This window comes from Vipera ursinii (genome assembly GCF_947247035.1).
Source record: "Vipera ursinii genome assembly, chromosome: 7".
NCBI classification, from domain to species: domain Eukaryota; kingdom Metazoa; phylum Chordata; class Lepidosauria; order Squamata; family Viperidae; genus Vipera; species Vipera ursinii.
In genome coordinates this window covers 40,338,186-40,363,163 of record NC_139521.1, presented here as the reverse complement: position 1 = coordinate 40,363,163, position 24,978 = coordinate 40,338,186, and the positions used below count along the sequence as shown (strand labels likewise).

General features: G+C 41.9%; 1 protein-coding gene across 4 annotated transcripts; it reads right to left on the bottom strand.

The window, feature by feature from the left end:
- Nucleotides 1-650: 650 nt before the first annotated feature.
- Nucleotides 651-9,453, bottom strand: SPRY1 (sprouty RTK signaling antagonist 1). 4 transcript variants are annotated; one of them, XM_083367603.1, is made up of 3 exons: nucleotides 9,256-9,349; nucleotides 7,795-8,607; nucleotides 651-4,319 (listed from the first exon to the last, which is right to left on the bottom strand). In XM_083367603.1, exon 3 carries the CDS (start codon nucleotides 4,262-4,264, stop codon nucleotides 3,302-3,304), a length of 963 nt encoding a protein of 320 aa, XP_083223729.1. In that variant the 5' UTR covers nucleotides 4,265-4,319; nucleotides 7,795-8,607; nucleotides 9,256-9,349; the 3' UTR covers nucleotides 651-3,301. The 4 variants fall into 4 exon arrangements, with proteins under 4 accessions (XP_083223729.1, XP_083223730.1, XP_083223728.1 ...); XM_083367604.1 differs by lacking the exon at nucleotides 7,795-8,607 and having other exon boundaries at nucleotides 9,256-9,453; XM_083367602.1 differs by lacking the exon at nucleotides 9,256-9,349 and having other exon boundaries at nucleotides 7,795-8,723.
- Between the last annotated feature and the right edge of the window lie 15,525 nt (nucleotides 9,454-24,978).

Below are 24,978 nucleotides of genomic sequence, written 5' to 3'. Positions count from 1 at the left end.
CCTACAACCTACACCTACAACCATTGCAGCATCCCAATGGTCACATTATTTACATTCAGATGCTTGACAACTGACTCATATGTATGACGGTTGCAGTGTTCAGGAATCATTTTGTGACCTTCTGAGAAAGTCAATGGAGAACCCAGATTCACTTAACAACTGTGTTACTAATTTAACAACTACAGTGATTCGTTTAACAAATGTGGCAAGAAGAGTCATAAAATGGGACAAATTCACTTAACTAATTTTTCGCTTAACATCATAAATTTTAGGCTCAGTTGTGATCATAAGTTGAAGAATACCTGTACGAATAAAAAACTGCATATATGTCAATTCTCCTAATGCCTCCCAGACCAATACTTATGAAACTCCACTACAAGGCCAGGGCTTCTTTGTGCATTTCTAAAGGATGGAAAAGGATGGGATTTTGTGTAAGTTCTATAAAGCAAGAAAAGTAGCAAAAAAAAAGCTTATAGGAAATATCACCCTTTTCTGATAGAACAGAGCAGGGCAATCATTAAGAATTCAGTACACGTAGTCAGAGCACCTAGAACCACATTCCCTTAGAAAAAAAGTAACGTCTTTTACTTTTTTCTTCTGAAAAAGAAAAGCTACCAGAAAACTGGAAATAAGACTGTGTTTATTAAATATTTTGATAAAACCAGGGCACAAAAGTTTATATGCAAAGATTGGAATATTCTACTATATTCAGAGAAAGTGCAAAGACTAGATAAACCAAAGATTTTGAAGTGGGGTAATTTTTCTTTGCCCCGTCTTTTGCAAACAGAAACACATCCAGAGGAGTTCATCATGGATTGATTTTGGCTTTGAGTTTGTCTTTGCTAAATTAAAGTGCTAGTGTGAGATATCAAGACAGAGGGAAATCAAATGATAAAATGTCAGTACTCAATAAATTGACTTTTCCTCTCACAAAAGGAAAGGCTTTGATGTTGAGTGATTAACATACAGTGAGTGTTTTACATAAACATTTTAATAATTCAATGATAAGAAAAAAAACTGCATGAGCCTATGTTGCTTCTATCACAAGAGCTGAGCTTACTCAGATCCTCCACATGAATGAAGAGAGCATGATCAACAGTGTAGCTATTGACACAAATCAAAAAGAAACTATGGTGCAGAAACATATTACCATGAAAAATGCAAAGTAATAAAGGCAATTTATATAAACATTTCAGGTATCACTAGCCCCAGATGACACAAGTGAATGCTACATCCTTATACATAGTTGTGGCAAAGGGTTCAGAACACCACTAAGAGAGAAATGGTTACACTAATTCTTATTAAATCTTTTGTGTAATCATTAGGAAGCTAGAAGAGAACCATAATGAGCCATTTTAAAAACTAGATTCACCTGAAAGCTTCAAAGCTCACTGTAGTATTGCCTTTTTTTATTTAGAAGTTTTAAAATAAATGTGATTTATTAAGCTGGTTGAATTATATGGCACATAGTGTAGTTAAATAACACCGGATTTCTGAATATGGACATGCATTCTTGGTTATTTTAGAGAAATCAAGCACTTACGCTATGGGTAATGTGTTTTTTTTTAATGCCAGGGAAAACAACCAGTGTAAAGAACATCAGCTAATAGGTTCAGTGGTATCAATTCAATTAAATATATTTTATTAATATAGTAGGCACCAAATAGGTCCACAAGTATCGTTTATTATGAATTCTGGAAACAGAATCTTTTGGGGGGAAACCATGAACATAATTTGAAAAATGAGGTATTTAGGAATTCTCATTTTTCTTTCCCAAACTCTTATTAATGTTTGGTATCTTATTTTTCACACCTTAGAAATATTATCTTAAAAACAGTTTAAAGAATGAAAATCAATGTCGTTTATGAAAAACTACTACAGCTGGACAAATATAGCTTGGGCTGTGCATGTTTTCAAATGAGCAAGATACATCAATGCTGAAAAGCACTTCAGAGCAAAAATCTGGTTATTATTGAGAAAAGTGATTTCATAGTCATGAAAACTTGAAAAAAGAAGTAAGCGGCAGTGGTCCTACAGTGAAGTCCTATACAAGCCTATTCAGAAGTGAAGTCCCACTGAGTACAGTGGGCCTATCTGCAAGGAAAGTGGTAAAGGACTGTACAATCTTTCTTCTAATACTGCTAAGAACAAACAGCTTTACTAACCAATAAAGAACCCAAGACATTTTAATTAATTATTATATTTTCTGCATTATAGTTTAACATACATACTTTCCTTGTGCCACCCTTATTTTCATTAAATGTTGATATTTTGTAATATTCAGACAGGAATACATTTTTGGAACAGGTTTTTATAATAAATATCATAAAATAATAGAGATTTACATAATAAATATTCTTTACAATAAAAAAGTTTTAACAGACATTTGTCTTAAAAATAGTCAGAATTCAACTTTGTGATTTTACATAAAATATACAAAAAGCACCACAATATGTGGCTAAGGCAATAAAAATAGAAGAGGAAAGTTAGTCAGCTGTGGGTGAATTAAACTTTTTAAACCACAGAAATAGAAGGGTTAAGAAATCAAACAAGGCTTATACAACTTGAATTGTATTACTACCTGTATTATTCAGATATTAAGAAACCAACTTTAGTATCAAAATAAAAGTGACAGATAGGCCTAGGCCGTGTCTGTGTGTGTGTGTGTGTGTGTGTGTGTGTGTGTGTGTGTGTGAAAACAACAGAAGCTTATGAAGAAACCTGTAATGAGGGCAATGAAGGTAAATATTTAAAATCTGGATTGAAAAAAATAGTGGCCAAGGAATGAGCAAAATGTAGTTAATTTTTTAAAAAATGGGGGTGGATGGGCAGGAGACTAGGTTTGCTAAATTTCAACCCATCTTTTTTTTCTTTCCTTTCCGCTTTGTTTAATGGAAATAACTGGATTGTGCAGACTTTTTTTTAAAAAGGGGGGAATGGGAAGAGTTGAAAAAAAGCACTTGAAAGTCATTAAAGTTAGTTAAAAACAAAACAAAACAAAACAGCCTCTTTGGAAAATAGTTTGCAGAATAAAGGACTTCAGAAAAACCCAGTACCCTCATTACTTCTTTCAGGAGTCTATTACTCAGAGTCCTGAGATGACTTGCCAAGATGAAAAAAGACACCAGCACATGAGCCACACTTACCGAAGGCCAGGGCATTCAGATTTGCCCTTCACTGAGATAAGCAAAGGAAGTGAAAGAAGATCTTGGGCATGATAAGAAAAAAGGGGAATGAAGACAGAAGTCAGCCACAATCTGAGAGATGGTGTCTGAGGAACTGAATGTTTCTCTCCAGAAAATCAGGAGGGCTTGCCTTGACCCCTAGATGGACAGCTGTCCAGCTTACAATAAACAGTATTGGAGTTTTTGCACCGGCATCCTGGACGATTCATCCAATCGTAACACCCACGGCACAGTTTTAGGCATCCTTTTGCAGGAGGGTAACAGAGCAGGCAAGGAAGAAACAAAGCCATGGCCCCCATGCATAGGTACCGTGAGCAGCAGTGTGACTGGGAGCATGAGCATGGATTATCCGCATACGAGTCCCCTTCATCATCATTGGAACAGTGGTAGAAAATTCCTTTAACCAGACACATACAGGTGCTATATTCCACCATGCTTTCTGCTGAGCACAAGCACTGTCTGTTGCAGGCCAAGCAAGAAGGCAAGGCCCTGGGTGCTGTGCATTCTCCACATTTGCACTTCCCACACTGTTCACATATGAAATTATGTTGAGTAGAATCCTCTTTCAAAGGACTTTTCAGGTCATCTACAATCAAAGATGATGGCTTGGGTTGCGTCCTGATTGGCCTTTCAAATCTCTGACCCAGGCCCAGCCTTGATGGTGGTGATCTTAATAGAAGGCCCTGCTCTGAAGAAGCACTGCTGTTGCTTCCAGAACTAGCTGCACTTCCAATGCTTGTAGATCTGCTCAAAACAGGAACCCTTGAGTTGTGTTGATGTAGCACATGTCCTGGATGGCTGGGTCTGGGCTCATAATTATTATTCACATTTATTGGTAAGATTTCATGAGTCCTTTCATGTTTTTCTTGTCTTGGAGCTGTTCGTGGAGCAGACTTTTTCACCACAGATGGACCTTCAGTGTATTCATTGCTACCCCTGAGAGTCTTGATCTGGTCCAGTGACAAGATGGCACTTGCCTGAATATCTCTTTCATAGTCCAACCTCTGCCGGTTGTCGAGAAAAAGCTGCTCATGGACAACTAACGAACTGCTGTTTCCATGCTGACCTGTGGACTCCATCGATAGTGGTCTCTAATTCTGGCATTCACCAGAAACTGGGCATGCATCTGAAATCCTAAAAGAAAGGGAGAAAATTGGAAAGAGGAGTAAGTTTCAAGAAGTTTTTTTTTGGGGGGGGAATGAAACATTTTACAACAAGCTACAATATTGCCATATACTAATAGAGCCAGATAGGGGAATTGCCCTGAGTTAGGCACACCAATATAGATGACAACATAAAGAAAATATATTGAAATTATTGTGGTTAAAAATCAAGCATTTTGCTTTTTAGTAAATTGTAATGTGATTTCATTTTTAAGTATAATATTATGGTTTCATTGCATTTGATCAAAAGTAGAGTCTTTACTGCCTCACATGCTATCGCAAAAGTAGTATAATTATTTCTGCTCCATTGCCACCAGTTATCAGTAGATTGCAACATAAAACATGCAAAGCCACACCAAGTTTCAGAGCATATGATGAAAGATTGATAGAACACATTCAAATTCTAAACAAAAGGAGACGTGAAAATTCTTAAGATTTTTGGTAGGCTGTTTTACTTGTCCAAGCTGCATTCTAAAAACATTCTTTATTTTAAACATTGTCAGCTTAGCAGTATTTTTAGTTGTAATTCCATGATGCCTCAACCAATTACCAATGGGAAAAGTATATGAATCATTTCTGGGCAGTGTGCATTTATATAATGCATACGCATATATACATTCAATGTCTAGTGCTTGTTAGAGAGAAACACCAGATGTAAACAACATCCTGTTACACAACATCTTTCTCCAAGGGCCCATGCACATAATGCAGGGTGTGAAAGGAGGTAGAGGAAGGAAAGGGTATCAGGAGAAGAAATAGGCAAATAACCCACTACATTTATCAGATCTTTGCAAAAGTACCTGCAGGTTTTTTGGATGAATAAGACACTAGAGGGGAAAAAAGACCTGAGCGTGATGTGTAATGAGAAAAGCATACGTAGATAGACAAGATTCAAAACATTCCTTTTAATATTATTTTTAAAAAGGGAAAGCAAAACTTGAATCTGTATTTACTTTCTTGAGACCACTGTGACAATGGTTAATAGAGGTTTTTGTAGAAAGTGTTCTACACAAAGACAATTTTTGACCATGACAATTTTGAATGAGATACAGCCCATGATTTGGAAAAATAAATCCCCATAATTTCTCACCTGAGTTAATGTAAAATAAGGTATAAAATAAGGCTGTGCAGCACTTGACCAATATGCCCAAAATGTCACATAAACCTTTAGTATGCAAAGACTCATCATACCTCAATATGAAAAAGCTGACAGTCATCTAACTAGTTTAGAGCTGAGGGGAAAAATGAACTAAATATTCACATATTTTGCTTTATAAAACAGGCCACATTATTTTTTTAATATATTTAAGTTGTATGCATCTTATACATCATGTTGTGAGCTGCTTTGAAAGGCCAAACAGAAGTATGAAATTGAGCTATAGCATTTGAAACTGTGGTAGTATAATTATAAACGGAAGCTTACCATTTAGTAATTATACAAATTAAATAACTGCTTTCCAGCAAAAAATGCTACCCTTCTCTCCACATACTTATAGAAACACATTTTATACACCCACCCAGTCACCACAGGCCAGAACACAAATATAATCCACACAATAACCTTTCCATAAAGTTCTAGAAACTATCCAAAAAAATTCTACTAGGATAAAAGAGAAGGCTGGAAATTAGATAATTTTTTCTTAGACAGTTGTGGCTTTCAAAAGTCTAATTATGTACAAGAAACAGCAAGATGGAATGAAACTATTTTGCTCCTTCTTAAAAAAGTAGAGTTTATTTGGAAGTGACTTCTGATTGTTCCAGAGTACTTATTTTCTAAAATGTTTTCGATGCTATAGCCTGATTAAGTTAAAAAAAAGACTACTTCTATTAAATGGTAAATTGTACAACTGATACCAAAAATCAGGATTGTTTTTATTAGTTTTAAGTCCCATGCTTTGTGGGACAAAGCCTGACATGTTTCTTGATTTAGTTCATTACAAGCCTTCAAAATGGTAGGAAGATGAACAAGTTCTACAAAAATCTGGTTTGCATGGACTTGAGAGAAACGGAGAAGCAACAGGCTGGTGAGGCAGTGGTTGCACTGCCCACATGCAATCTGAGCTCAGAGGCAGCAACGAATGCAGAGCTGGATGGAAGAAGAAAAAGTTATGAATGAAAACAAGGGATTTTTTTTTCAACCCCCCCCCCCCATTTGCAGAGGAGGAGGGGAATCGGCTAAGGTTACTATTACCTCAGGGGGGCGGACTTTCCAATGCTTAAAGCTGCACTGCCTCCCCTACCTTTCAAGACAAATATGGAAGATTTGTGTGTGCTAGTTTGAGCATGCAGGGATTCCCCCCTCCCTTTACCCTTCAATGATTTCTAAGAAGGTGGGGGAGGGCAGGGAAGCCTTTTTATCTCTGCCTGAAACACCATTTCCTTCTTGTAGCTTCCCTGCCTCTTAGGTGACCCTCTAGAATCTCGCCCATATTGCAAGGGAAAATCCCTACACTATTGACTACACGTAGTTCATGCACACACACACACACATTTTTAAGATCTGCATTCTTAGAAACAACAGTGTTGGGGATTATTTAGTAAACTATTTGAAACAAAAAGTCGACCTTGCTCTTAGCATAAAATCCGCGGAATTAGTAGGGATTATTATGACATCCACCTGTCCTCAACACACTCCACATCCACAGAACGGCATGTAGCAGAGTAGAGCTCTAATTCCTGTGTTGAAGAAAAAAAATCCAATCCCTTTAAAAAACAAGTGTTTTACACTATGTGGCCAACACAGTGACACAATTGTATGCTCTCCCTTCTGAACCATATCTGTACTCTTGAGAATAAACAAGACAACTCTGATAGGGCTGGACAGAACAGTTTCCAGAAACGTATGTGCAAGCATGCCATACTACAGCAACAGTAAAAGCAAGTTCCAACCTGGTCAACTTATTTCGGCATCATCCAACAAATCAAGCAATCCAAAATGATTTCCTTCCAGGGTCACCTGTGCCAAATGCGATCAAAAGACTAGACCAGAGCAGAGAATTAAAGACCCGGCACTGGCATCAAAGATCTCTAACGGTCAAAAAGGCATACTTCTCCACCGAAGCAGTTGGCAGCAAAGGTCGGCACGTCTGAACTCTTTGATCCAGCCACCCCACTTCTCTTTACAACACCACGCGCGCCTATATGCCTTGTCCGAAGTCACAAGTTCAGAGCCCAGCAAATCTGGGCTGGAAGACAATCGAAGCCGCCTCTCTTTAAGCCAAGGAAATCTATCCAAACGAGCCCTCCAGCGACCGCAGCGCCACCCTCGGATCCCCTCTTCGAGCTGGGCCCACAGAAAACTCCCTTAACTAGGAGGGGGAAATGCCAGGGCACCTGCTGAATACTTGAGCGCCACACGTGCAAAAAAAAAAAAGGAAAAAAAAAGGCATCGAGAATCCATTTTGCAAGCCAAGTTAGGACAAGAAAGGGGACGGGCACAAACTTACGTTTTTGAATGGCAAATCCGCGTGAAGGCACCTCCCTGCTAAGTTAGATCCATAAGGTAGCGTGCGAGGCTCAGAGAAGTCTTAAAGCGCAGGAAAACTCATTCCAGAGGGCAAAACCTTCTCGGCTCCCCCCCAACCTTTGCTCTCCAGCTGTCGTCGGATCCGAGAAGCCCAAGTTTGTTTCTCTTCGCCTTCTTTCGACTCGCGCCGAGCGGTCGCAAAATCCTGGCCCTCGAGCGAAAGGCAGCCCAACTCGTTCGCCCCCCCAAACCGCTCGCCTTCCCAAGACAAACATTCAAAGGGGTGTCTGCTTACACTGCGCGCCCCTGCCCTGCAACTAGTTACTCGGGGAAGTTTCTCCGAAGAGCAAATCCCAAAGAGTCTTCTTCGGCAGTCGGTAGAGGAGAAGAGGCCGAACTGGTTTTGCAAATTCGAGCTACGGCTTTTCCATCACGCGCCGCATCCACACAGCCCGAGAGAGGGTCGCTCCTAAGCGGAGAACGACTTCGGAGGGGGGTGGGGAAAGAAAAAAAAAAAACAAACAAACGCCAGAAAGGAGTAGCCGCCTTTTCGCGAAGCAAGCTTGCTGCGGCACGTTCGCTTCTCCCCTCTGCCTTCCGCCAAGTTGGAGCTTTTGCTTTTTCTTTTTTTTTTTTTCCCTTTGGAGGCGCAGATTTTCCCCTCCCAGTCAGGCGCGCGTGTAGCAGATAAGTTCAACCACTTCCTCGACTCTAAACCTTCTTTTCACCACATGGTCCTTGGCCCGCAGCTTTCCGCTCCAACCTTAAGCGAAGCAAAGTGCAAGGGAAATGCCTGGGGGAGGGGAGGAAATCTAACATCAATAAAAAATGCAACCAGGAGGCGCAAGACATCCTCGCGGGCATAACAGAAGAGGCAAGAAGCAAAGCTACCATGTGCTTCTTGGCGCAGCTTGGTTGACAGGCTGATTGCACCAACAATCTCACTGGGGAGGAGGGAGGAGTAGCCCTAGACTAGAGAGTCAATACATCTCTCTCTCTCTTTCTCTCTCTCTGATACACACACACACGTACGCATACAGTTGGTGTTTGAGTTGAATACCCATGTAACCCGAAAAGGTACAAAGGTTGCAAAAGGATTTCACGGAGGGAGGACAAATGGCGCACTTTTTTGGGGGGTGGGGGTGGTTGGCATTCGTTAAATTCCCCCAAAAGAGTCACTGGGTCTACATTTGAAACAACTGTTTTACTTATTAAGGGTGTTGCAGATCGTTAAACCATCAAAAACTCACGAATGCCAATACTGGTATCCATTTATTTTAAACGTTTCCAATGGCCGGGAGCGTTTAAGCCATAAATTAGCTGCACCCAGTTACAGCTACGCGCAGTTAATGAATCTTTCTCTCTCTCTTACACACACACGCACAGCACCTGAGCTACTTCCGAAAGCCTTGCAAAAAAAAAAACTCCAGATCGTGATTACCGAATGCAAAGGTTAGGAGCCGTTCCCTTAAATTAAATCCCACGGGAATAGAATTAAATCCAAGTCGCCTGCTCGGAGAGACGGCAGTTGGTTGACTTTGCCCGCTGCAGCTATCACTTTGCAAGCTCTTTTGTGCGCGAGCGTAGCTATTTCAGAACGAGCTAAACTCCGCACGGCAGCATTTCAGCACGGAGCCCCCACCTCAATCTTTCCTCACGCCTCCAGTGATGTCAATCTGTCACTCAGAGAGCGACCAGAAAAACCCGGAGTGGAGTTTCTTCCCCGCAGCTACACTGTTTCATCTTACTCATTCATGTCTCTGAGCTTCACACTTATAATGATTGTTTACCAACCTTCATGTTTTCCCCTTCACGTCACGAAAAATATTAGGAGAAGTAATGTTGCCCTGACTTGGATTATTTGCAAACACAAGTATTATGAGTAACAATCTGGAACAGAATTTTTTAAAATACCTCTCTGAGAATATAATCTTTATCACTATTTTTAAATGCTTGTAATGACTGTCTTTTTCTTAGACATATACATTGTGGTTGTACTAAACTCATTCAATGAGTTCATAAAGGACATATGATACTCTTCACCAATATAATTATATGCATATTTATGTAGGAGTAAGATTTGTGGTGCTCCATAATTTTGCAATCTTAATTTTGACACACAGTCAGGTCTAGTAGTCATTTTTGATAAATCTGGAATAAAATAATATTTAATGCTATATTTGATTTGATTGATTGATTATATTTATATGCCGCCCTTCTCCCTAAGGACTCAAAGCGGCTCACAACAATAAAAACTAAAAAAGAACATGAAAATACAAAATTTAAAAAAGAATTAAACAGTAGATATGTTCAATACATAGTAATTTAACCCCATAAAACCAATTTTAAAACCATAGTCATCCATGTCTTCAGGTCACGGCGAAAGGACCGAAGGTCGGGGGCCATCCGCAGCTCCGAAGGCAGCTCATTCCAGAGGGTCGGTGCGCCCACAGAGAAGGCTGTCCCCCTAGGGGTCGCCAGCCGGCATTGCTTAACTGACGGAACTCTGAGTAGGCCGATCCTGTGGGAGTGAACCGGGCGATGGGAGGTTGAAAATGGCAGCAGGTGGTCTCGCAAATACCCGGGCCTAAGCCATGTAGGGCTTTAAAGGTAATTACCAGAACCTTGAATCGCACCTGGAGGGCAACTGGAAGCCATTGCAGCTCGCGCAGGAGAGGTGTAACATGGGAGTATCGAGATACTCCTATAAGCACCCGTGCAGCCGCATTTTGCCCCAGCTGAAGCCTCCGGGTGCACTTCAAGGGCAGCCCCATGTAGAGAGCATTGCAGTAATCCAGGCAAGAAGTGACAAGGGTGTGGGTGACCATGCATAGGGCATCTCAGTCCAAAAAGGGGCGCAACTGGCACACCAGGCGAACCTGTGCAAAGGCCCCCCTGGTCACGGCGGTTAGATGATCTTCCAGGTTAAGCCGTGAATCCAGAAGGACACTCAAGTTGCGGGCCCTTTCTGAGGGGGGCAATAGCTCTCCCCCCATCAAAAGAGATGGAACATGTTGGACAATGCGAGATGCCGGTATCCACAGCCACTCGGTCTTGGAGGGGTTCAGCCTGAGCCTGTTCCTTCCCATCCAGACCCGCACCGCCTCCAGGCACCGGGACATCACGTCAAGGGCATCACTGGGTTGGCTCGGGGTGGAGATAAACAACTGGGTATCATCCGCATATTGGTGATACCTCACGCCAAAGCCACGGATGATCTCACCCAGCGGCTTTATATAGATATTAAACAGGAGGGGGGAGAGAACCGACCCCTGAGGCACCCCACAAGAAAGGGGCCTCGGGGTGGATCTCTGCCCCCCTGCCAATACAAACTGCGAACGGCCCGAGAGGTAGGAGGAAAACCACCGTAAAACAGTGCCTCCCACTCCCAACCCCTCGAGCCGTCGCAGCAAGATACCATCAATGGTATCAATGGTCAATGGTATCAATCAATGGCCAATGGTATCAAAAGCCGCTGAAAGATCAAGTAGGACCAGGACAGAGGAACAGCCCCTGTCCCGGGCCCGCCAGAGATCATCTACCAGTGCGACCAATGCCGTTTCCATGCTGTAACCGGGTCTGAAACCAGACTGGTATGGGTCCAGATAGTCCGCTTCATCCAGAAATTGTGGAAGCTGACGCGCCACAACACTCTCAACAACCTTTGCTACAAAGGGAAGGTTGGAGGTTGGAGACAGGACGATAGTTATTCAATGAGGCTGGATCCAAGGCAGGCTTCTTGAGGAGGGGCCTCACCACCGCCTCTTTTAAGGCGGAGGGGAAGACACCCTCTCTCAATGAAGCATTGACAACTGCCTGGAGCCAGCCCCCTGTCACCAAAACTAGCCAGGAGGGACATGGGTCCAGTAAACAGGTTGTAGCGTTCAGTCTGTGCATAATCCTGTCCACATCATCCAAAGATACAGGGTCAAACTCACCCCAGATGGTATAATCATCCACTCTGCCGGATTCCACCCAGTCGGAGTCCAAACCAGACCAGATCTGAGCGATTTTGTCCTGAAGATACTGTACAAATTCCTCAGCCCTACCCTGCAAGGGGTCATCCCTCGGTCGCTGATTAAGCAGTGAGCGGGTCACTCTAAACAGGGCGGCTGGGCGGTTATCTGCAGACGCGATGAGAGCAGAAAAGTAAGCATGCTTTGCTGCTTCCATTGCCACTAGGTAAGACTTAAGATACGTTCTCAACTGTGTTTGGTCAGATTCGGATCTGGTGGACCTCCAACGACTCTCTAGACGTCTTTTCCGGCGCTTCATCTCTCGGAATCCCTCGGTAAACCAGGGGGCCACCCAGGATCCACGCCGGGTCACAGGCCACAAAGGCACAACTCGATCCAAGGCCCCAGCAACCGCCCTCTCCCAGGCTGCCACTAGGGCCTCGGCAGAGCCATGGGCAAGGGAAGCAGGAAATGTCCCAAGCTCCGTCCGGAACCTCTCAGGGTCCATCAGGTACCTAGGGCGGAACCACCTGGTTGGTTCCGCCTCCCAGCGGTGGGGGTGGCGCACTGAAAGTCTAGCCGGAGAAGAAAATGATCAAACCATGACGGGATGGATGGTTAAATCACCCCTACCCAGATCATTAATCCACTGCCCAGAGATAAAAACCAGGTCAAGTGTGTGACCTCCATTATGAGTCGGGTCCTGAATTATTTGAGTCAGGTTCATGGCCATCATGGAAGCCATGAACTCCCAGGCCAACTCAGACGCCTCACCTACGGAAGGCAAATTGAAATCCCCCAGAACTATAAGCCTGGGGAACTCAATCGCCAACCCGGGCAAGACGTCAAGGAGCTTGGGCAGGGCCGATGATATGCAGCTGGGAGACAGGTACGTAATCAATAGGCCCAACTGAATGCCAGGACCCAACTTCAAAAGGAGAGATTCACACCTGCCTATCTGAGGGACAGTGGCCACTCGCAGACAAAGACTCTCCCTAATAATAACCGCCGCCACCCCACCCCTGCCCTGGGCCCGTGGCTGGTAAAGCACCCGGAAGCCTGGTGGGCATAACTCCGAGAGGGGGACACCTCCCTCTTGGCCCAGCCAGGTCTGTGGGATGCAAGCCATGTCTGCGTTCTTGTCCTCAACAAGATCATGTATGAGGGGAGCCTTGTTCACCATGGACCTGGTGTTGAAATAAACCAACCTGAGCCCAGGGTTCTGCAATCCTATGCCCCCGGGGAAGTGAGAAGAGCAATGAGGGTGGGAACAGGCAACCGTTTGAAGACAGCGGTGGACTGTTCCCCAATAACGATAAAGCCCTCTGCTCCCACACTCTCTGCCCCTCCCAATCACTGTCAAGATAGGGACACCCTCTGCACTCGTAGCTGAGTCTGCCCCCAAACCCCTATTCCCTCCCCCGCGACTGTCCAATGGTCTGGACTGCTGCCGGGTTGAACTCCCCCAAGTTCATTCCGGATCCCCAAGGCCTCCCCCCTCCCGGGTCCCCTTAAAATTTTATATAAAAAAACTTAATAAAAATCCCCTCAGCCTCCTCTTTGAAGCATGCCATCTCTCAGGGTCCCACGACCCATCATCAAGAAAGTTCTTATGTAGGACAGATGGGTGTTCCTGCGAGAGGGGGGAATCTCGCAGCGAGTAAAGTTCTCTAAAAGTGTACGCTGGCATACAAAGGAAGGCGGTAGCATCGGACAATGAAGGGTGCCAGCAGACGGAGTCAATGGAAAATTCAATCGACATGTGGCAGGTCCCAGAGCCATAATCGTGGTAAGAGTGGAGTAGTCTACGGCAGCAGCAGCAAGAGCCATAACAGGTGATGATGACAAGTCAGTAAGTCGGCTTCACTGGCTTCTCCTCCCCCGTCCTCAGCCATTCCGAGACATATCCCGATGGGGGAGGGTGCTAACGCTTCGCCAGCAGTTCCACCGACCAAATGGGGGCCAAAATGATGACAAAAAGCTGCATGGTAACCCAGCAGAGACAAAAACTGCTCCACATTAGAAACTCAAAAGCCAGCGAGCAACCATCTTAGGCATGCGCAGTTGGAGGTTAATACTATTTGTAGTATTTGTATTTGTTTATAATCTGCATTTGTAGATTACAGATTTACATGTTTCTTTTTCAAAGGATTGATGCATGTACTTGTTCCATTTATGCATGTTCTTCATTGTTATATATACAATCCAAAATAGAAATAGTATTTTAAAAACTAGAATCTCCTATTAAATTTAATTAAGCTATTATCATTGTATGGTACCCTTGAAGTCTAGTCTGTTGATCAGATTCCCCCAAATTCATGTGCTAAACAAACAAGTTTCTGTGAGGGCTCTTTTGAATGCAATTGCTTTGTATTTATTTATATAGCTTGTAATAATTCTCGAAATAGTCCAGGAAAAAAAGAAGAGCTAAAAGAAATTAAAAAGGGACAATGTATCAAAACAGCATAAATAATAAAGGCTGTAAAAAGGTTAGAAAAATAACATACAAAAAGTCTGCAAAAAATAGTAAAAAGTTTGGAAATTCATGTATGGGTAGGACAGATTGTTAGTGTCATGATGTAAATTTAAACATCCTCTTTCAGCTCTCCATTTGTGTGGCTAAGTGGGAAATTTTAGCAAGGCTATGGCAGAAGGTTATTTTCATTGATGCCCTTACAATCTTTTCTTCCTCTTCCTCATCTTATAGCAAGAACAACTCAACCATCTTCAAGTCCGCCATGTCCAGCTCCGGTCAATCATTTTGTAAGGCTCCCTTGCTGAATATAATATAGACCAGGGGTGTCAAACTGCTGGCCAACGGGCCAGATGCATCATGCGGAAGCTGCACCCACCCCATTGCCGGCAATGGCAAAACCGTCCCAATACGTTGCGCGACGTCACATGACATCGTGAGTTTGACATGTCTGATATAGACCATATTTTGTCTATTACCAATCTTCAGGTTAAAGCATTTTCTCCCATTTTGTTTCTCTTTCCTTTACCAAGAGAAAGAGAAGAAACATTTTCTGAAAGTTTGTAAACAGATTATCCAAAGTCTGAATGAAAATTTGGTTGTGAATTATATTTGAATTATTTTATTTCTGCTTTCTGGACACAGTTAAAGATGGCACTTTTCTCAGGGTGTTTGGGTGTTGATGCTAGGTACTTTTTGGGGTTCATATCTATTATTTGTGATCATGTTGTCTTTATGTGATCTGTAAGTTTACTTATGATTGTAACAAGATATAAACTTGATATAAATTTAAATCATTAAATCATTCAAAGTTTAGCTTGATGTAAAATATGGTACAGTACAAAATCTTATATAAAATGCTATTGTTAAGTATATGTAATGGTTGTCAAGGTAATGATTTAGAAGCTAACCAGCTGATGTAATGTAAGATGTATGTTGTAATGTTGGGAATGACTTAGCAGGATCTATTCCTCTTTAAGAGCAAGCAGGGTCTGTATCTCTTTAAGAGCTTTGTATAAAAGGGAAGGCTCCACAGATGTGTGCTCTCTCTTCTGTTTCCTGCTGTAACTGCTGTGTGTTGGAGCCTGCTGTTTTAGCACGTGTATGTAAGTTATTCCTTGTGTATGATATTGTAGATAGTGTAAAATAAATCACCATTTAATATAGACCACTGTTTACTGTGTTTACTCCTGAGTTATCCCAGTGCAATAAGACTATGCATGCTCTGACAGGTTATGGGTTGAGAGTGAGAAGAAACCCAGTGAGAGCTTGACCCAGAGCCAGAGGAGTTAAGGCTTGTGGTTTATTGGGTGGTGGTAGCAGGCAACATAGACTCCATCAGCATAATGGGAGGAGGTTTCATAGTATCTCATCTGAATAAGACAAACTACCTCTCCTGGAGTCTGAAAATGTAGATGTACCTGTGAAAGGAGGAGTTATAGATGATAGTTGCTGATCCACCAGCAGCCCTGGATGATGGGGACTGGAAAAAGAATGAGAAAGCACTGGCCAGCGTAATCCTGAGTTTGGAGGATAGCCAGCTGATACATGTGAGGAGTCTCCAGTCTACTAAAGAGTGCTGGGAAGCTTTGCACAGTGTGTACATGAGAGAGACTGCGAGCAGCAAAGTACTGCTGACAAGAAAGCTATATAAGGCCCAGCTAAAACCAGGAGAGAGCATGTCTACTCATTTGCAGTCCATGAGAAAGACATTCCTAAAGTTAGAAGAAAGACTTTTACTGAGGCACATTGCTCAGTTCATTGGACACTTCATGGGACGTCCTGGTGACCAGTTTAGAGGCCATGCAAGAAAGGGACTTAACCATGAGTTATTTGATTGGCCGGTTGCTGGAGGAGGAACACAAATGGCTGGAAAGGCAGCAGAGAAGGGGTGACAATGCACAGACCAGGCCTGAAAGTGCAAAGATGCCAGCAGGGCAGCCAAAAACATTTGCATGGTGAAACGGTGCTTCACGTGTGGTTCTACGGAGCATCTTCAGAGACACTACCCTGAGAGAAGAAACATGATCATAGAACTACACAACCAACATTTTCCCTGGCAGCAATTTTAACAGAGAAAAACACTTGGTTGTTGGACAGTGGGGCAAGTCAGCATATTGCAAATGACTCACAAATGTTTTCAAACCTAACAAACATCTGTTAGCTTGGCAAATGGACAACAGTCTGCTGTTAAAGGGGAAGGTAAAGTTTATGTAACTGGTATAGGAGAAATGGATAATGTATTATATGTATCAGAGTTAGACCACAATTTACACAGTATTTTGAGCTTGGATAATATGGGGTATGAAGTAGTGTTTGCAAAGGGTAAATACACCATCAGGAAAAGTGGAAGGATTTGTGCACAAGGTGTTAAGCTAGATAATTTATATGTGTTAGGAAAGCAGCATGATGGTTGTGCAGGAACACTTACAAACACTTCCACGTATAATAATTGTGTACATTTATTACACAGGAGGTTAGGTCATGTAAGTTTTAGAGTGCTGCAAAGGATGCCAGACCTAGCGGAAGGACTACTACGGATGGCGCCCGATCTTCGCTCCTTTCGTCGCGATCTCAAGACGTTTCTGTTTGTACAAGCCGGCCTAGCCTGATGGGGATTGGTGGGGTTTTTTAATTTTGTGCTTTAATTTTAACTTGGTGTTTTAGAATTGTTATTCCAACTGTTTTAATATGGGCAATTATTTAATCTTTTTTTAACATTTGTATTTAGTATTTTATTCTGCCCTGTGAACCGCCCTGAGTCCTCAGGGAGAAGGGCGGTATACAAATATTATTAAATTAAAATTAAATTAAATTACATATTAAGCAATGCAACAGATATTTAGATTGCTATTTGTAAGGAGTCAAAGTCCAGAGAATATCCTGTAAGTAAGAAAAGCTCAAGGCAAAGTTTTGCAATTAGTGCATGCTGATTTAATTGTGTTGTGATTCCGTGTCAGCCTGTGCTCCCAGCAGCTGAGTCTGAGGGATCTGAGGAGAAGAAGGGGTTTGGAGAGCCTTCGGTGTCGGAGGGAGGCTCTGATGCATTACAGGACTCTCAGTCAGAGGAGGAGCCGGGCCCCTCCAATTGTGTTCCATATGAGGCTCAGCTGTGTGAGGAGGAGGATTCGGACTCTGAGGCTTCACAGATGAATCTACTGTATTTAGAGATGCTCGAAGTAGAAGGAAGTTTAGCAGAGCAGACCGGAGAAAGTCTATGAGGCAACTCAGTGAAAGGAGGAGAAGGCATTGAGAAGCCACGTCTTGGGGCTGCTAATAAAAGGGAAAGGTGTAGGCAGTGCTGGTTGCTGAAGGCAACCGTTCGTAGAACTTCAAAGGAAATCCTGGTCTGTTTATGTTCTTGCTGATCTTTTTTTTTTACTCTTGTTTGCTGTTTGAACCATTTATTTTGCTAAGGAAAATATTCTGCTGCTTTTTGTTTTAAGGACTAATTATTTTGAATTGTGTGTAAATAAAAGGGTTGGGTTTTTTCTAGCCTATTGATTTAAAAAGAAAAGGGGTTGACCCTGACATGCAAACAGGGATGGTCGTAGGCTGGAACAGAACAAATTGGTCCTATAGTGCCCCCTCTAGGAGGAGCTAGGTATGTACTAGTCTTATTAGATGACTACACCAGATATGGGTTTTGTTATTTATTACAAAACAGAAGTTCTACAACAGTTCAAGCAATGGGTGAACTTTGTAGAGTGAAGATATGACCATAAAGTATGCCAACTGCAAACAGACAGGGGAACAGAATTCATGTCTGACAACTTCCAAAAGTGGCTGAGGAGCTTAGGCATAAGGCATAGACATACAAACCCATACTTTGCCAGCAGAAAGTGGTGTGGCTGAACGGAGGAATGGCATGTTGCAAACCATGAAAGACTCACTGCTTGCAAATGCAGGAATGAGTAAAACATCCTGGGGGGAAGCCATGAAAACAGCCAACTATTTAGTATGGGGTGTTGCTATCAATGAAACTCCATATTACTTGTTATATGGAAGGAAACCTTCATTGGCTCACCTAAGGACATTTGGCAGTTATGCCTAGATGCATATTCCCAAAAGCACCAGAAGGAAAGGCCAGAAAAATGAGGTTTGTTGGATATGAGCCAGGTTCCAAAGAATATAGATTCACAGATGGAACAAAGAAGGTTGTGATTTCAAGGTCTGCTAGTTTTGCAGAACAAAACCACTGGGACAGGGTGCATGCTAACACTGAGGTGTTCATGCCAACACGTAGTGCTAGTTCTCAGGAAGGAGAAATGCAATGAAGGAACAACAGAATAGCAGGTCAGAAATAGTAGGAATAGAAGAGGATAGACCTGAGGTAAGGAATAGAAGAGGATAGACCTGAGAGAAGTAACAGAACACAGGAACAGATGATACTGAGGAGGTCTGAACGTAGCAATAAAGGCATACCTCTTGACCGGTTCTCAGCAAGTGGGTTAGAGCGTATAGTGTAAGGTATTGCAAGAAGTCAGCCCCCCCCCAGAGAAGAAAATATTAAAAGGGCAGAATATTATATTTTCTCAAAGTATCTTAAAGAGGCAGAAAAACATGCCCAGATTTTCTTAATAGCCCCAAGTCTCCCTCCCCCAAGCAGAAACTCCTGGGCTATCTCAGTGCATGCTCTGACAATGGTGATGTGGAGTGATTGTATAAGTTATACCAAGTTTCTTTCTCCATATGTTCTTGATAGAATATCTTCCTTTGAAGAAAAATGATAGCAATTACAACCTTGAGAACATTTCTTTGAACATCATCTCAATGTGCTTTAGTTTTTAAGCACAAGTTTTCAAGACATTTAGAAGTATCAGTATGTCATTTAAGATGCATTGTGTCATCCTGAATTGCAAAAAATGGTGAATATAGTTGAGGACTGCAAATTTTAATATACTTTGATATATTGTGTAAATGATGAAATGAGCTGGCTCTGTTAATTACATTGATAAAAGCACAAAGAGAATCTATCAAAATTGATAAATAGAACATTGCTTTTAAAACAGCTGTAGCCAAAAATTTGTTACTGAAGTAGAAACCACTTCTTAAATATGAGGAATATGATTTAAAAAGCAGAGTTAGCACTAGTTTAAATACATTCTTCTTATATTCTAAAATTTTCCTTTCGCTTTTAAAATCTGGATCTAAATCTTGCTTAAGAAGAACTTAAAATATAGATGACTCTTTGAAGAGTGGTATAGACAATAACAGATGAGTAAGACCTGAAATATATTTCTAGGTTCATTCAAATCATCCATTTACTGTATGAATGCAGTGGAAAATCCGTAGTGACACAGTGGTTAGAATGCAGCATTGCAGGCTAATTCTGCCGACTGCCAGCAGTTCAATCCTGACTGGCTCAAGATTGAATCAGCCTTCCATCCTTCCAAGGCCAGTAAAAATGAGAACCCAGATTGTTGGGCGCAATATGCTGACTATGTAAACTGCTTAGGGCTGTAAAGTACTATAAAGTGGTATATAAGTCTAAATGCTATTGCTATTTATTTATATGAATTTATATGGCAGCCATCAGGTGGATAACAAAAATTAAAATACAATATAGGTATAATATATATTTTAAAAAATAAAAACACAAGTAAATAAAATTGGTCTCAAGCACACCATTCACCAATAGTATTATAGAAATTATGGCAATAAGGCAGTCCTTCAAATTTCTGGGCCTCATGGCACGTAGGGGTTTATAGGTAAAAGCAAGCAGCTTGAATTGCACCAAGAAGCAATCTAGAAGCCAGTGTAGCTTAGACCAAAGGTGTAATATAGGCAAAGCAAGATATTTCCATAATCGCTCATGCCTTTGCATTCTGGCCCAATTGAAACATCCAGAAGTTATTCTAGAATGCCCATATAGAGCACATTAAAATGTGGATATCACTTACTTGGGCTTCAGTAAGGTATTTGATAAAGTAGACCAGGGCTTTTCAACCACTGGTACGGGTACCACCTGTGGTATATTGGCACCTGGCAGGTGGTACGCGACCATCCTAGAAAAGTGGTAGTGGGGGAGGGGAATGAGCTGAACTCATGGCAGCACCGCACAAGCCTGAGTGAGAGATGGCTGGAGCTGCAGGGCTATCAGGGCTCAACGGAAGTGCCAGGATCAGCACCAGGCTCCAGCTGGAGCTCAGCGCTAATCCTGGTGCTTCTGAGCCCAGAAAAAGCACCGATCAGGTGGAATGTTACAGCATCTCCAGGGTCTTGTGATTTACATTCAGATGCTTGGCAACTGATTCATATTTATGACGGTCACAGTGTCCCAGGGTCAAGTGAAGTGACCAAAACCTGCTGCAACCACCCATCAGAGGGGGAAAAAAATAAAACCAAACACTCCACCCCACCCCAACCCCGCTACCAATCCTCAACAGAAATGCTCACAACAATGAAAACTTCGGACGGGCGGGCAGGCAGGCGTCTTGCTTGGCTGTGGCTTGGGGGGCACTTTTTTCAGTGCCATTGTAACTTCAAACAGTCACCAAGCGAACTGTTGTAAGTCGAGGACTACATATACTTCATCACTTTTTTACTTTTTTTTTGGTCATCAAGTTTTTGACACCTTGCCTGGCAACTAGTGGTATTCGGATGTTGCCATATCCTAAAAGTGGTACAATGGGTGAAAAGGTTGAAAAGCCCTGAAATAGACCACAACCTGCTACTAGACAAGATAGAAAAATGTGGGTTAGGCAACATCACCACCAGATGGATTTGTAACTGGCTGATCAACCGCACTCAACTTGTAGTCCTCAATGGAACTGCATCTACACAGACTGAAGTATGCAGTGGGGTACCCCAAGGCTCTGTTTTAGGCCCAGTACTCTTCAACATCTTTATCAATGATTTGGATGAGGGAATACATGGGGAACTCATCAAATTTGCATAAGACACCAAGGTGGCAGAAATAGCCAACACTCCAGAAGATAGGCTTAAGATACAATAGGATTTTGACAGACTTGAACATTGGGTGCTATCTAACAAAATGAAATTCTATGGTGAAAAAAGTAAGGTTTTATATTTAGGCAAGAAAACCAAATGCACAGGTACAGTATAGGTAGTACCTGGCTGAATAGTAGCAACTGTGAGAGAGATTTTGGAGTCCTAGTGGACAATCACTTAAATATAAGCCAGCAGTGTGCTGCAGTGCACAGAAGAGCAACAAAGATGATCAGGGGACTGGGGCTAAAACATATAAAGATGGTTACTGGAATTGGGTATGTCTAGTTTAATGAAGAGAAGCATGAGGGGTGACACGATAGCAGTGTTCCAATATCTCAGGAGTTGCCACAAAGAAGAGGGAGTCAAGTTATTCTCCAAAGCACCTGAGGGCAGGACAAGAAGCAATGGATGGAAATTAATCAAAGAGAGAACTGAGAAGAAATTTCCTGACAGTTACAACAATTAACAAGTGGAAAGCCTGCCTCTGGAAATTGTGAGTGCTCCAACACTGGACGTTTTTAAGGAGATTGGACAACCATTTTTTCTGAAAAGGCATAGGGTTTTCTGTCTGAGCAGGTAGTTGGACTAGAAGACCTTCAAGGTCCCTTCCAATTCTGTTATTCTATTCTACTCTAAATGCCACCAGAATCCTGAATGATCATAGTGATTCCACCACCCGTCCCAGGTTTTCAGTTAATGCTATACCCAAAACCCAGATGGGCACAACTCTGAGACAGCAACCATTACCTTGCACCCATCGAGGCCTCAGTAATATCAAGCCTCTCCTATCATCCATAACCAAATTATAGACAATGGAGGCATTACTGGCAGACCTGGCATTCAGTAGCAGCAGAGAGAAGCCTGTGCCTTCAAACATCAGTGACCAGGGTATGAGGCAGAGCACAAAAGGCCAGAAGACAGCACCACAACCACACAGCTGCATCAAGTGTACCCCATCATCTCCCCATATACTTTCCTCTATCCATCTACAGTATTGGTGTTCCTTTCTGTCCTCCATTCCCCGCATTCACTATTACTTCAACCCTTCATAGGAGAGTCCTTAGGCCATAGCACTGATTCTATCTGAGGCCAGCAGATCTCATTGACCCAGTTGCTTTTCCTCTTGCAACTTCCACTCATACATTCACATCTATCCAACTCCTCCTGCTCTTACCAGACCACCAAGAAATCACACCTCCCCAAACAGAGGCAGATCAGAGACAGTTGCTCCTCCCTCACCTGATTCTCACTGAATGCACCAAATAAGTCCGCTCTCTTCATTCAGTCTTATGCCATCCAGCCAAGAGCCTACCAGTTCAGAGACCTCTGGGAGAGATGGAAAGTCCCTCTAGCCAAGCAGCCAAGGACAAGAGAAAGCACTGTTGGTCTCCCAAGTTTTACTATCAGATGGTATAGGCAAGATAAGCACCACACTTATTTTATACTTTATTAAAACTCTTTTTGTCTCCATCACTTAGCAGAAATTCCTAAAACTATTGGGATAATAGAACTGTTGACATGTTAGATTGGAATGACATCTCTAAAGCATAAAGATATTCATTATTTAAATTAAAAATTCTTAAACATCAAATCATTTTATTATTAAGTGGCCATCCAAAGCTCATAATGAGACTACCATGTAAAAATTCCCTTTTCAGAAAAAAACAACCGGCAATACATTAAAATTAATGAGTTGCATCAAAGTATTTAGACTTAATAATAATAATAATAATAATAAGTTGGAAGGGACCTTGGAGGTCATCTAGTCCAACCCCCTGCTAAGGCAGGAAACCCTATACCATTTCAGACAAATGGCTGTCCAGTCTCTTCTTAAAAACCTCCAGTGTTGGAGCATTCACCACTTCTGGAGGCAGGTTGTTCCACTGGTTAGTTGTTCTAACTGTCAGGAAGTTTCTCCTTAGTTCTAGGTTGCTTCTCTCCTTGACTAGTTTCTATCCATTGCTTCTTGTCCTGCCTTCAGGTGCTTTGGAGAATAGCTTGGCTCCCTCTTCTTTGTGGCGCCCCCTGAGATATTGGAACACTGCTATCATATCACTTGTTGAGCTAATGCAAGGTTAAATGAGTTTAATATTTCAACATTTTGTCTACTAAAATATTAAGTACTGTTTTGCAGTAAACAGTAGATAGGTTACGTCTTGGAAAGTAGGATGTAACTAGGAAACCTTAAATATCCTATGGTTTCTGATTACGGTAAGTGTTCTCTTAAACATCCTTTACTCCCTTTTCTTTGCTATTTTTCTGTTATCTATACTTGTGTGTTCTAGATGTTTATTTACTCCACTGTTTATCATAATTAATTGCTTAAAAATCATTGCTACTAAGTCAGCAATTGCATTGTCTCCCAGTTTTCTCTGGGAAAAGAGAGGAGGGAAAAAAATCTAACAAAGCATTCTGTGGTCAATTGTGTTATCAAGGCACTTGGCACTACCAGCTGATTCTGGCTTACTATTAATCTCTCAGGCAAATAAAACATTCCTTTGTAGTTAAATACCTAACCAGCTACTACTATATTTTTTACCTTACCAAAAACACTTTTACAAAAACTACAAACAGAATCACACTGTGCTAACTAGTTGGTTTCAATACTGCAGTGCTATTTAAATGCAAATCAGCCCAGTTAAGCGATATTAGGCAGGACTAGAAAACTTTACTGAAGAAAAATGAAGCTTTCTAGAACTGCTTAATCTTGCTTACATCTTAAACACAAACTGAACTTAAATCTGATGACAGAAATCTTGATAAAGAAAAAGAATCAGTATAATTAATAAACTTTATGCATCTAAGTTCTCAGATGTGCTTAAAATTATGTATGGGACAGTATGAGAAGTAACAAAAAATGAACCTTAAAAATAACTTAATATTGGAAATTTCAGACTTGAAAATGAAATATAAAGAAATTAAAGCACAAAATAAGTTGGCTGAATTTTTTCATGGCAGAGAGAGAATGTTCAAAGTGATTATTTTTTGTTTGCTTAGTTATCATCTCTGAATTTACATAAAATACAAGCATGATTAAATCACGATATGTTTGCAGTGTAGTGAAAAGTATTTGGAAAAGAGAGACTAGATTTTATCCAAATCTTCAGTTGGCATCTGTTAGTTGATCTATCTATTTGGCAGCAACTGGACTGGGAATATTTTGTATAATAAACAGCATCATCCACATCAGGGGGCAGGGAGAGAGAAAGACAGGAAGAGAGATGTTGAATGTAGATATTGCCCATCTAGGTCACAGAGTTTTCTATCTTGTAGAATTCTTCCAATTGAAGTGTGCATTCTATAGAGCTGACTATATGAGAGAACTTTCCTGTGGATGGGATGAGTTCAAAAGCTTGGAAGAGTAAACCTCTGGTCTTGGTGATCGACCCAGATTGGATCTTGCAACATTTATTTCTATTATATGAACTTACATTATCATAAAAAGCTAAAGATTCCCCCGCACATGTGTGCTAGTCGTTTCCGACTCTAGGGGCCGGTGAACATCTCCGTTTCAAAGCCAAAGAGCCAGCGCTTGTCCGAGGACGTCTCCGTGGTCATGTGGCCGGCATGACTAGACGCCAAAGGCGCATGGAACGCTGTTACCTTCCCACCGTAGTGGTCCCTATTTTTCTACTTGTATTTTTACGTGCTTTCGAACTGCTAGGTTGGCAGAAGCTGGGACGAGTAACAGGCGCTCACTCTGTTACACGGCACTCGGGATTCGACCCGCCAAACTGCCGACCTTCTGATCGACAAGCTCAGCGTCCTAACCCACTGAGCC

Bases quoted from the DNA above. Each gene is read 5' to 3' on its own strand.
- SPRY1 (XM_083367604.1), bottom strand. From the start codon at position 4,264: ATGGAGTCCACAGGTCAGCATGGAAACAGCAGTTCGTTAGTTGTCCAT.